Source organism: Thunnus albacares, chromosome 18, assembly GCF_914725855.1.
Source record: "Thunnus albacares chromosome 18, fThuAlb1.1, whole genome shotgun sequence".
Classification (NCBI taxonomy): Eukaryota; Metazoa; Chordata; class Actinopteri; order Scombriformes; family Scombridae; genus Thunnus; species Thunnus albacares.
Genome location: NC_058123.1, coordinates 16,446,487 through 16,460,345, shown reverse-complemented (window position 1 = coordinate 16,460,345; position 13,859 = coordinate 16,446,487). Strand labels below are relative to the sequence as shown.

Genomic DNA, 13,859 nt, shown 5'->3' with positions numbered 1-13,859 from the left:
AAGGTGATTATTTGAGGTCAGAGAACACATTCATTTAGAACTGTCTGATAGCTATTACCACTGTGACCGCCATCATAACAAAATGAGCCAAACTCAATATTTCCGTACTGTCTGTCCTTGTGCATCTTATCTTCCTACAGGTCTGTCTCACTCCTGCAGACACTGAAGTTATTTTTAGCCTCACAAGTTCCAGAGAGCCTCCAGTTTCCCCGCTACCTTCCACATCAGCTCAGGGTTTAATTGAGGATGTGTGTTCAGTGCAGATGCGCTATGTGTGTGTGTGTGTGTGTGTGTGTGTGTGTGTGTGTGTGTGTGTGTGTGTGTGTGGCTTTGAAAGGGAGTTTCTTTTATTTTCTGTCTTTGCTCATAAATGTTGCATTTTTTTTCTCCATAAAAGAAAAAAACACTCACACGCATGGCTGCACACATTTGTGCACATATTCACACTTTTTCACCAGCTGTGCTGCAAATATCCACTGCTGCTCATCCTTTTGTATGTTAAGAGACATGAACGTATCATTGAATTAAAACCTCTTCATGACTTATGGAAAATATAACCATGATCATAGTTTACATCAACTCTGTAAGTTATTATTTGGGGTAGGTGAGCTGACAGAGCCTCAGAGCAAAGATGACATTAAAGGTTTTCTATTGTTCACACTCTGAGGTTATAACTGTTTCCCCAAATGTCCAAACACAGAGCAGAAATATAGAAGAACCTAAATTAAAATCTCTGCAGCTATCCTGATAAATAAAACTATCCATAGAAGACCATATTATGTCTACTAAAAAATTACTCTGGCAAGAGATCTTTCAAAGAAGCAATACATGAAAAACACCTTTTGTCCTCCGTGGATTAGCGTCTGTATAATTTTCAGTATAACACTAGATTGCTTCACAAAAAATAGCAGCCATTTCTAAAACAATACATGAAAGATTTGATTAAAAAGTGAAGGTGTGCCTCTTCTGTAGTGTCTCTGGTAATTTGATCTTGTTGCTGGGGGCAATATTCAGTCTTTTCAGGCATCGGAAGTGTTTTTTGGATCGTCTTCCTCATTGTGCTCCTCTCCTTCCCTTCATCTCTCTGCTTACTCTGCCTCACTGCGCTGCTGCCATCAAATTATCTCCGGCACTTCGACTCTAATTTGAGTGAAAAGCAGAAACTGCTGTTGTGTTTTTGCAGTATTGGTTTACGGGTTTTGGTAATTTACTTTTTGACTTGTTCCATTTGGAGGATCCAGGCAGCTTCAGGTTCAGTGATCCAGCTAAAAACTTTCTGTTTCAAACTGGATATGATGCTGTTGAAGATGTAGTAAAAATACAACCACTTCATTTACCCTCTGCTGCACCCCACTTACAATTTCCTGACCCATGAGGCTTGAAGGACTCATAATGCCTAAGCATTTCAGCATTTTAATTAACTCAGCAATCCTAATCTGTCCCCTGTGTTAATTACATGGAGCCCTGAGCAACTCCTAAGATGCTGCCATAGTGGTTTTTATTAGAAACCACTAAAGGTTACAGGTTAATTACACTCTGTGCCATCACTAACTTATTTCCCACTAAACCTCACCGAATATGAAACACAGCAGATTAAAATTTCATATTACATTGCCTCTCTACATTTTCCAAGCATTGCACATCATAACTAATGCAACACTTACACCATATCTGACCTGAATTATTGCGGGGTTATTGGATTGGATGGCATTGTAGTGCACAGTGTTTGACATGTGTTCATTGTGTGTAATATTTCACGGTTTCACATGTAATAAATGCATATTCGTCTGTGTGTAACACAAAGAAGAAGCAACAGAACACTGCATATGAACAATGCTAGTTTTACTGTGTGCATTAGTTTGTGGCATTTGTAAATATGCTTAAAAAGGAAAAAGTGAGCGTAGTTCTGTATTTTGCATGAATTAGTTGTGTGAGGGAAATTACACATAAAACACATATAATCAAGTTTGAATATCTTTTATTGCACATGTCTACTTATACAGTTAATTTTCACTATGTAATCATGATTAATTTTCACAGTTTGATTATTCTTCATCTTAAGCATGTATTCTTTAACTGAGAGAGCTTCTTAGTCATTGAGAGTGAAAACAAAGAATAACTGATTCAGAAAAGTCAAGGCTAAAAGTGCAGATAAGAAAGTGTGACAAGGTGTCCAGTCCACTGTTCCTGGTGGATGTAAAATGTATCTAAGATCTCTTAGCAGCTGCAAGAGGCTCCCCAGGAAAAGAGAAACATAAGTTACAGACAATGGGCTCGCTCTTGTAATTTAATTACCTCTGAGAATGGCGACATGCTTTGTAGCTTTCATGCCAGGTGGTTATATATTGTGTGTTTCGCTCTGCCTCTTCGCTCTTTGTCTAACACAGAAACTGAGCCCGTGTGCACACATATTAAAAGTGTGACAACATTGTAAGAGATCTTTGTATTGTTCCTCTTTGTCAGAGTGGAATAGCAAAATTGCCATGTCAGTTGTCACTATAAATGTCAGTCTGTTAAGTTTTGTGATTTTGGAAGACATGAGACATGCTGCTCTGCAGGGTTTCATACCTGTAAATGTTCAGTACCACAGACAGCTCCTGCAGCTGCTCAACCCCACGAACAGTGAGATAGTTACTCATCTTTTTTTTTTACTTCACACAATCAGTTAACTTTCTTCTTCTACTTCACTATGATTTGAAAATTAATTTGTATCCAGCACACTCCTTATAATAATAATCTAGATTTTTATAGCACTTTTCAAAACACATCTACAGTTTGCAATAAAAAGAGGACACATATAAAAACACTAAACACTAAAGATTAAAACAAAATTAAACACCATAAAATATCGAATAATTCATTGAAAAGCAAATTTTAAAAAGCAGGAATGAAAAAGTGATTTTAAAGAGGAAATACAGTTTGCAGCTCTGATTTTCTCAGGCAAGTCATTCCAAAGTAAATACCCGATACTTTCAGTTTTTACTTACATTTATTGTTTAATTACCCCAACTGTATTTACTGTATAGGAAAAATCCTGCTTGTTTAGTTTTCAATTTGGACACCAGATGTCACTGTTGTCCATAATATACTGTAGAGGCAGAGAACGCTAATGACCTTTTAAAGGTCTCAGGTAGAAGTCAGTAAAAGAGCAGAAGACTTGAGATAAATCAGACACAAAAAAAACCCCAAAAACAAAAACAAAAACAAAACAACACCAACAATAACAACAAAAGAACATCACACACGTACAAAAACACAAAAACAAACCAGAAAATCTCATTAATAGTGATCCAGCAGCACATCATGCAACAATGAATCATTTCTGCACATCAAACAGAAAATATTTTCACTTTACTCATCACAGTCTGATGCGGCTCCCCTAGCAGCCTCTCGTTCAAATGGCTGAGAGGGTAGTAGTAAGTTTCTTCCCAGTAAAAAAATGTCTGAGTATTCCCTCCACACATACACACAGGATGTGAATTGTGCCCTCTTTCATGCTCTTTCTCTCTTCCTCACACACACACATGCATTTTTAAATCCACATAATCCTAGTTTTACTCCCCTGACCTGTGATTATGTGCCAGTGCATAATAACAGGGTGTCTGTGTTTAGTTCACTGTGATCCAGTGTGACTATTCAAACAGCTCATATGGCTCTGCTTATCTGTGTCACGACTCACTGCATTTCTATGTCATACGTGCTCGACCCTCTAACCATCTTTGCTATTGGTTTACCCTTACGAAACTCTGCCTCGGCACCAGAGGAAAACTTCTATGCACTCACCGTCCAATTGGGAGGTAGCTACTACGCAGACCCACTCTTCCTCAGCCTCCACTTCTCATACAGGGTCTCCACACTCCACCACAGCAGCTAATAGGCTATTCATGTCCCACTGGGCATGCACTGGCGAGTGGCGCCGCTCCATCATGGGTCAGGACGGTGTTGTGTAATGCCCAGTTTGCCCCAGTGAGTAAGCAGCTCAAGGTGGAGCTGCTACCCCATGAGCAATGTTAGCTCAGTTAGCACTGTTAGCTCTGTTAGCACAGCTAGGTGCTAACATTTCGACTCAACCACCTCTGTGTTTACATGTGACATCAGAGATGAGAGCTGTGTGCAGGCCCTTCTGGCCCAGACACAAAATGGCGACCAAAGCACTACGGCAGCTGGGCTGTGTTCTAGGTGAACCAGCCCACAGTCTGCCAATATGAGTACTTCCTCATGGATTCTTGTATCATTGGCTGACTGTGAGTCACCATTCCTCGCTGCGCCCGGCCTGAGCTGGGCGTACGCGAGTAAGTTGAAACTGCTGCAATGTTGGTTCAGCCACTTCTGTGTACGCATGTGATGTTGGAGGTGTGTACCGGGTACACACTATCCTGACTGGCCTTCAGGCCCCAAGGAAAGATGGCGCATTATTATAATGAACATCATACAAACTACTTATTTGCTAAACTTTTAAACATACTGAATAAGATGAAGAAACAGGAAGACTTTTTCACAGTGGTCATAGACAAGGGGAGGGGGTATTATGAGTATCCCTAACACAAGATATCAGGAGAAGCGAAGGTCAGGTGAAGATTTGCACATGCATCAAGAGAAGCAACATTATTTCAGCTTCTCTGTCACATGCAACCTGACTCCCTATTGCTGCCACAACAGTGCATAATATTTTTGATCACATAAATTGTATTCTTCTTCAGCTTATGCCTGGCAGATGAGCTTACTTTTCTGATCCTCAAGAAGGATGGCAGCAAGACTTTCTTTTGGTGCTGTGGCAATGGACTCAGCTGTAGCTGACTGCAGAGGGATGAACTCAGAAAATCTTTGCGTGGCACTACACAAGCACAAGTTGGGACTGTGTGGCAATATCCATTGTCTTATCTGCCTGGACTGATAAAAAAAATCACTGTTCTGGGCTTCTTTGATGATGTGTTCCCTCACAACAGACTACATACAGTCCAGTAGCTCCTTCTGCACAGTTTTTGAAATTCCTTTAAAGGACCAGTGTGTAAAATTCAGGGGGATCAATTGGCAAAAATTGAATAGAATACTCATAAGTATGTTTTTATTAGTGTATAACCACCTAAAAATAAGAATCATTGTGTTTTTGTTACCTTAGAATGAGCCCTTTATATCTACATAGGGAGCAGGTCCTCTTCCTCTGCCATGTTCACCGCCATGTTTCTACAGTAGTCCAGAATGGACAAAATAAACACTGGCTCTAGAGAGGGCCTTTCAGGTTTTTCACAAGTCTCACGGCCACTGTAGGTTCTCTTACATTCTTGGAAGGGAGGGATTGCTGAGGGCATCTAGCATCACTGCTAGATGCCACTAAATCCAACACACCGGTCCTTTTAATACAATGGCGTTCTCAAGGTGTTCTTTCGAAAAATCCACCAACCCACAGAATATCCTGGGCTTATTGGAGCTCTCACTCTCAACATGGCCATGCAAAGCCAACTCAAAGGCTCAACAAAATGTCACACAGTATAATTTTCTGGACAGGATGTGTTGATTTTTTGGTCACCTCTTCATTGTGCCTTCTAATGCCAATCCTCTAGCCTTCATCTGGATGTTCAGCAATGCTAAGCCTGCCAAAAATTGTTTGCCTCATACTATTGTCTAGATGGCTGCAGGTACTTTTGTGCCGTTTGCATTTTTCAGAAAGATGTTTTAGGTTTTGTACTCTCGTCGCTGTCCACAACACTTCGGTGCCGACACTTTGAAATAGCAAACAGGGAAAGTAATAAAAGGCATTACGTACACCACATCCAGCTAGCCAACTCCGTTTGTCATAACAAGAGTGGGAGAAATCCCGGGTGTAAGCTCATCCTCGGTCTCCGCTGGGTCTGTACATTGTCAATGGAAGGCTGCAAGGCTTTCAACATTACACGTAATGTTCAAACCCTGGCAACAGCACTGTTGATTATGCTGTAACAGATTTAGACAAAAGATCTTTGAGAGCCTTAACAGTGAAAGAACAAACACCTCTATCACATCACTCTTGGATCACTTTGTATCTGAAAAGAGTAGACACAGGTAACATACTGTATGTTCTCAGCCCTGTAAACTGTACAAAAGTAGTGATACAGATGGGCACAAAACAGCCTGGAGCAGTACCGGGAGGCAATGGTCAGTGAAGAAATCCAGTCCCTTCTAGACTCCTTTCTGGTCCAGATATACCCTCAGAATACAGCAGGTGTAACGCTGTGTCTGGTAAACATTAAAGGTGTACTGTGTAGGATTTAGTGGCATCTAGTGTTGAGGTTGCAGTGCAACCAGCTGAATACCCCTCTCCTCACCCTCCCCTTCCAAGTGTGTAGGAGAACCTACAAAAAACACGAAAGGCCCTCTCTAGAGTCTGTGTTTGGGTTGTCCTTTCTAGGCTACTGTAGAAACATGGCGGTGCAACATGGCAGGCTCCATGGAAGAGGACCCGCTCCCTATGTAGATATAAATGGCTCATTCTAAGGTAAGGAAAACACGATTCTTATTTTCAAGTGGTTATACACTTATTAAAATTAAAATTATGAATATTATATTACATCTCTGCCAAGTCAGTTCTGCTAGATGCCACTAGATGCCTTTAACCACATATTTGATCATTTGGCCTCATTATCAAACTTAAAATGCAAAACAAAACAACCAAAGAAAATGAACAGGGAAAGGTGGTTTGATTCAGACTGCAAAACCATCAGGAAGACATTAAGAAAAGTCTCAAACCAAAAATACAAGAATCCAGACAGCCAGGAGCTCCACCTTAGTTACTGAGACTCTAAAACAATATAAAAACACACTGAGAGCAAAAAAAGAACATCTATAAAACCAATTACAATTAACTGAGGAGTCTTGAGTCAAATAAATTCTGGGAAAATTGGAACTTATTTACCAAGAAACATTACAATGAATAGTCCATTCAAAATGGAGATACATAAACAAATATATTTTTTAAAATTATTTAATTATTTAAAAAATAATTGAAAAGATCTCTATAGAAAACCTCCAAAGAATCGAGCTCAAGAGCACATTTCAGAAAAACTGAAAGATCTTGAAAGAACTATTAAGAATGATCAGACTCCACTGGATAAAACTATCACAGAATGAGAACTGGTTTTGCAGCCCAAAACAGCATGCAGGCCTGTCGAGATGTTAAACTATACCAACAGAAAATGTTAATTGGCCATTCCTGAAGATATTCAACTTGTCATAGACAGATGTAGACATTGAAACTTATAGTGAAATGTGTCAGTTATGTAATGTTGCTGGTATGATGTCAATATGACTATCAACAGATTAGTTACACCTCATCATGCTGCAAGAAGTACACTGCCCACACTACAAAGAAATATCTGATGAACAGATGTGTTTCAAGCTCTTGGGGAGTTGTGGTCTTCCCTATCTTCCAGTGCAGATTTATGAATATTCCGAGTTTGTTGCATCCTTATTTTCAGAGTAGTCTGTGGTCAAATGTTAACTGGTGAAGTTAGCAAGCTGATGTTGAGAAATACCACATTATCCATCTGTGATACCGTCTGACAACTTTACACTGAACAAAAACAGACAAGAACATCAGCACTCTTAAAAAGAAAATCCTTAAAGGTAGAGTAAAGCTGTCCAGTCCCAAACTGGCTTCAATGAAATACTTTGGTGCCTAGACTGACTCAGTTTAGCTATTAAAATGTGAGCTAACGTGATGCATTTCTTTGGCTCAACCAATCAGCTCATGACTTCACAGATAGCCTGTCATGACCTGATAAACATGAGACAAATTTAAAACCTGAAAGTAACAGCCTGCAGAAGCTTGAAGAAACAAGGCCATCTTGAAGTATTCAAATTCATATGAAAAAAAAATCAAACTAATGTTTAAATTATTTAATCTGCACCATGAACTTGAGGGTTTTATTTGAAAGTATTACAAATAATCTTCACATTAGTACCTTAAGTACAGTAATATAATGGTAACTGTGATTTTCTACAGTAACATAATGGCTACTGCAGTAGAATGAATAGTACTGCATTTGCTACAGTAGCATAATGTTTACTGTGATTTTTTATAGTAATGTGTTGATTACTGTGATTTCTACAGTATCATCTCGATTACTGTTTTTAGGCCTAATACACAGTACTATACTTTAAAAATATCCAGAGTAATTAACTGTGTAGACACACAGTAATATACTGTGGATTTCACTGCTAGTTTTTACTGTGTAGTTTACTGCACAGATGTTCCAGCCCTCAGGGAACAAGCTGTAAATATCTGTTATAATAACTAAACAGGGAAAAGTCAATTCACAGGATGCCTGCGATCTGTATTTCTCCATGGTGGAGCTTTGTTCCTGTTGGACGTTTTCTTTCATTGTGTAAATCTTTTAATGATCTTGTTTACCCTTCAATGACAATGATTGCTTAGTTGGCAGAGAGCATAGCCATAAAAAGAAGCAGGAAATCTGTTACTGCTCACAGAATTCTTGTTTGCTCTCACTCTGTGTCTCAAACACACTCATGCTCGCACACACTCACAAAGTCACATAGAGTGGATTTACATTTTTCTGTCATTACTCTACAGCAGATTAAGAGTTCAGTGGAGCAGGACTTTCTTGCAGTTACTGCCCCAGACTTCACTAAACAAACACGCCAAGGAAAGAATATCCACGCTCTGCCTCGGTTTCCTGGCTAAGATGTGACGTCAGTCTGGAGGGAAGAGGGGGGCCCACTGAGATTCCCTCACTATCTGCTGAGGATGTGAAAGGCTGAGGCTGCCTCCGCACCACCCCCTCATTTCCCCACAGTCAACAGGAAGACTGGAGGCCAAAGAGAGCTGCCACACTCTGCAGGAGAGGAAGGACGTAGAGGTCCAGCTGTACAGTCAGAACAAAGGAAAACTATCAAGGCAAAGGAATGAGCAAGAATCAGAAAGAAGTCAAGAAAATCCAGTCAGTCTATTTGCAGAACTTGGAAAAACTAAACCAAGGGATAAAGCCAGACAAGAAGAATTGGAAACCAAAGGAAGGAGACTTTGCTGTGCAAACAGCGATGGAGAAGCTGCGACAGCCTCCTATAGCTGGACAAGTAACCAAAAGCTCAGCACACAGAATCAGCAGAGATCTGACCTGCTCCATCTGCTTGGATCTTTTCAAGCAGCCGGTATCTTTGCCCTGTGATCACACCTTCTGCCAGGGGTGCATTGAGGGTTACTGGTCCGGTCCCCGTGGCCACGCGCAGGGAGGCTCAGGCTCCTGCCCTCAGTGCAGGAAGGTGTACCCTGGGCAGAGTTATAGGCCCAACCGCATTGTTGCAAACATCGTGGAGAGCTACTGTCAGGGGCTGGAGGAGAGCGGGAGTGGAGCCTGTCTCCCAGATGTTGGGGTGGCAGAGAAGGCTCCCGCTCCGGTCCCACGCTGCAGCAGACACAGAGAAGAGCTGAAGCTTTACTGTGAGGAAGATCAGGAACTGGTGTGTTTGGTGTGTGGTCTCTCTCAGGAGCACAGAAATCACACCATGGTGTGTGTCCAGGAAGCCGAGCAGAAGTACAGGGTGAGTTAACTTTAAGATACATTTTTCGTTTTCTTTTTAAAAATGTATCTGTTAAAGGTAATTTCTGAGACAGTTAGTGATACACTAATGTGTGCATCATGATAATTAGTAAGTGTCTCATCTCTTTTACACTGGGAAGGTGTGATGACAACTTGCATTTGCTACATCCTTTCCAGACACTAGACAGTAGGTGAAAGTTCAGAGAAAAATAGATTTTCCTCTCTAAACATTTGTTTTGATAGTGTTTCAAAAAATACATTATGAACTTGCTAGTGTTTAAAGTGCTTGCTTCGGTTTGCTATTGTTTGTCACTAGTTGTTGTTGTGCTTTTGTTTTCTATATATGGGCATTTGGCTGAAAGGAAACACCAGTGCTAATAACTACTGTATTTTTTATGCGGGGATTTTGTCTGTGTCTATGTTCATTTTGCCCCTACAACAACTAATAGAAGTTGAAGTGACGGTGAGTTTAAAGCGAGAAGCAAGTCAGCATGCAGTGATGTTGTTTCTTTGTCTGACCAGGCGTCTCTGAACAGCTCCATGGATTCCCTCAAAGCTGAGCTCAACACAGCACTGCAGTATGACAGGGAAGCTGAGGATGAAGTCAAGAAGCTTAAGGTGAGAGGAAACACTTCCAAAACAAGATTTTGGGGTATATACTGTATATCTTAATGCACATATTACAGTCACTAATGCATTTCCTGAAACATCATAAATGTTCAGTTTGACCCATTTAATGTCTTAAAATCAGATTTTATTCTTGCTTTATTCATTTATTTCTACAAAATATCTGATTTGAAAACAGTGCAACATAGCTTTGTACCTTATCACCTTTTGTTTGTTTAGTTTGAATATTAAAGTAAAATTATTATAAAAGCACTTTGCATTACTTGCAAAGTTATATTAAAAGTGTCTAATTAGAGTGATGTGGCATGAGTTCGATGTTTTGATTACCTATATGCAAACACTGTAATGTAAAGGTAAGTGACTGCTCCCAGTGACAGCGTCCATCATCTTCCACCCACTTAGGAGCACACCGCTGACCTGAAGCAGCGCATTGAGGCCCAGTTCAGCGACCTGCACCAGTTTCTTTACCAGGAGGAGAAGCTACTGCAGGTGAAGCTGAAGACTGAGGAGCGGAGGGAACTGATCCGCCTGGACGAGCACAAGGCCCTGCTGTGTGTGGAGATCTCCCGTCTGCAGAGAGCCGTCCACGAGATAGAGGACAAGCTGAAAGAGCAGGACTCGTTCACCCTGCTCCGGGTAAGCTTGTATGAACTTCATACACGATGGATGAATGCAGTCCATCTGGAAGTTATAAACAGCATGATGATGAGCCAGCGCTGGAGATCATTAAGTCGAGAAATGCTGAACTCTCGATTTCAAATTGATTTCTTTCCAAAACTATTTATACCACGTTGAAACCAGAAGAGCTAATAATTTGGGGTGAAAGTCAGTTTTATACATATACACATCTGTGCCAAAATTTTAAATAGGCAGTAACATCAACATTCAAGGGTTAACTGAGCAGGGTGTGACCGTTTTGGCTTAAGTTTGTACATCATTTTAAAGGCTGTTAACATGCTGATCATGTCAGTTTGCATGTGTTTCAAGAGTAAAGTTTGAAGAATTTCTAAAAATCTGTCACTACTTTCTAATGACAAAAGACAGTGAGCAGTGAGCACAGACAGGATGTAGGCCAGTGATCTCACTCGATCTGGAGGATAAGGAGTTTAGTTCAGGCACAGGGCCATACTCTTACCACGACTTTGGGACTTTCCCCAGGCCACAGGGAGATCCCACAGGGTGGGATAGCGTGAGCTCAGACATTGATGTAATGTGGAAAAAAGCTTTCTCTTCTTTCAGATACAACAAAACTAATCACCAGTCTCTGTTTCTCTTTCCTGTGTTTATTCCTGCATCTGATTTCAGAGCATCAAAGTTTTGCTCCAGAGGTGAGTGTGGGAAAAGTTGAACTAATTTTCTGTTTTTTTATCATGGATGAATTTTCTCTCTCTTTATTGTTTTGACTTTGTTTATGTTGGCAGGCCATCGCTGAAGTTTGAGAAGCCTGCTTTTACACCACCCAGTCTGTGCGAAGGTCGGTTTGCAGGGCCCCTGCAGTACAGAGTGTGGAAATCCATGAAAGGAAGTATTTACCCAGGTACTTTAATGACACTTTGGCCCCATCTTCCTACACAAATGTGAACTACAAGCACTGAATTACACAGAAACCAACATTGTCATCTACATTATACAAATAATTGTTTAAATCTTCTGTCATTTGATGTTTTTCCTCTTTTAGTTCCAGCAGCCATCACATTTAACTCCAGCACAGCCAACCCTTGGCTGAGCTTGACTTCCTCCCTCACCTGTGTCCGCTACCAGACCTTTAACCACACCGTTCAGGACAACCCCTACAGGTTCAACGCTGCCCTGTCGCTGCTTGGGAGCCAGGGCTTCACCCACGGACGCCACTACTGGGAGATTGAAGTCTACAGCAGCACAGTCTGGACTGTGGGGGTGGCCCGCGAGTCGGTGCCCAGAAAGGGAGTCATCAAAGCCCTCCCAGCCAACGGCTTCTGGACTCTCTCCCTCTCTTATGGGATACAGTACATGGCTGGTACATCTCCTCCAACTGTGCTGTCTCTGGAGGAGCCACTGGCCAGGATCGGAGTGTACCTGGACTACAAGAGGGGCCTGGTGTCCTTTTACAATGCTGAGAGCATGACACACCTGTACACTTTTAGGGAGAACTTCACTGAGACACTGTACCCTTACTTCAACTTGGGCTTCCTGGATAAAGTGCATGAAAATGAGCCTCTCAAAGTTTTCTTACCAAAGATTTAGCTAACTGTGAAGACATACAACTGAAAAGGGAGATAAAGTGTCACATTTTTGGTAAAAAGTTACCAAAGTTACCAAACTAGCATGAAGTAAATATGCATTTAAAAAAAAAACCCCAAAACATTTATACTTTCAACTTCAGTGTACCGTTGATAATAGAATTATCTGTCAAATATAAATACATGTAGCTTAGGAGCATTTTTTGTAACACACTGCTCAGTTTGTAGACTGGATCTACAGCTGCACATTTCATGTCAGAGAAGCTGTGCTTCAGTGAAGAATGTGAAATGTCTGGTTAACTGGTGGTTGTGAGATGAACGTCATGTGCTATTTTAGTTAATTATGTTATCTTTCTTGTGCATACAATACATTCAATATAACAACTTAATCACTCAATACTGTGATTGGTTGACGTTGAAAAAAATGTAAATATTGTAAATAATGGTGTCATATCATATGAATGATGTGTTTGGTGCATTTAGGGACATTGGGAAATATAAAACTTCTGATTGGAGTTGGTAGCAGAAAAGATAATAAGACATGAAAAAGCTACTTGGGTTTAAGAGTCTTTTTTATGTGCACAAATTTTTTAAACTTTGTATATCTATTTTGAACTTGCGGTGCTAGATGCACTGAATGTACCATTTATTTACCCTGGTGATCCAAAGGCTGATGCATGTGAAGAGGCACCCAATATCACACAGAATTAAATGGGTAACATTTTAATAAAAGTACCTTGTGAAAATCGTTTTCTGTGTGATCCTTCAAGCATAAAAATAAATAGAACATCCCCGTTATTTGATTACAAACAGTAGAGGCTGAAGTGCTATTTGTCATCGTTTAAGAGTAACTTAAACGATGACTTAAGGTACCCTGTGGAGTTTTTTTTTTACCTCCAGTAGTAATATGGAGCAGTGTTTTGTATTGTACAAGTGCACACATTGGTTCCATGCTATTTCACTAATTGACAGTTGGTGGTGGTAACGCACAAAGACACATAGTAATGCACCAACAAAGGCAATGAAGAGGACTGTAAGTTAGCAGACATGGATGTAATGTAATGTAATGCATGATTTAAAAATATTCAAAATACAAATGTTTTATGAGGAAGGAAATGCATTCAACACGTTTGTCTGGTTTCAATGCATTTTGGTGAGTAACGCTGAATGTAAACATAACTTTGTTTGTTTCCAAGAAATCTCCACAGGGCCCATTTAATACCAGGTTGAAAAGTTTTTCTTCTGACCAGCGTTACTGATGAGTGTAGTAAGAACTGTGCTCTGTTGTACCTGTAGCTACACCCCACAATGATGTCACGGTGCACTGACACACCCTGGAGTACACTTTACATCACTCTAGTAAGATAAAGTATATGGCTGGCGATTTTCGATATTTTTCTTATTATCAGCAAATCTCACGTGCAGAGCCAAACCGACAATGAACTGATTCTATTCACAAGTATCGTGTGTGTCTTCAAAG

General features: G+C 40.5%; 1 protein-coding gene across 1 annotated transcript; it reads left to right on the top strand.

Moving 5' to 3' along the window:
- Positions 1-8,326: 8,326 nt before the first annotated feature.
- trim69 (tripartite motif containing 69) lies at positions 8,327-12,474 on the top strand. Its single transcript, XM_044334477.1, has 6 exons — positions 8,327-9,534; positions 10,056-10,151; positions 10,563-10,796; positions 11,466-11,488; positions 11,582-11,697; positions 11,839-12,474. The coding sequence occupies exons 1-6, from the start codon at positions 8,899-8,901 to the stop codon at positions 12,381-12,383; spliced, it is 1,650 nt and encodes a 549-aa protein (XP_044190412.1). The 5' UTR covers positions 8,327-8,898; the 3' UTR covers positions 12,384-12,474.
- Positions 12,475-13,859: the final 1,385 nt, after the last annotated feature.

Excerpts from the sequence above, each read along its gene's own strand:
- trim69 (XM_044334477.1), top strand. The coding sequence starts at position 8,899 with ATGAGCAAGAATCAGAAAGAAGTCAAGAAAATCCAGTCAGTCTATTTG. Across the intron at positions 9,535-10,055 it reads AAGCCGAGCAGAAGTACAGG|GCGTCTCTGAACAGCTCCAT; the intron begins GTGAGTTAACTT and ends TTGTCTGACCAG. Across the intron at positions 10,152-10,562 it reads ATGAAGTCAAGAAGCTTAAG|GAGCACACCGCTGACCTGAA; the intron begins GTGAGAGGAAAC and ends CCACCCACTTAG.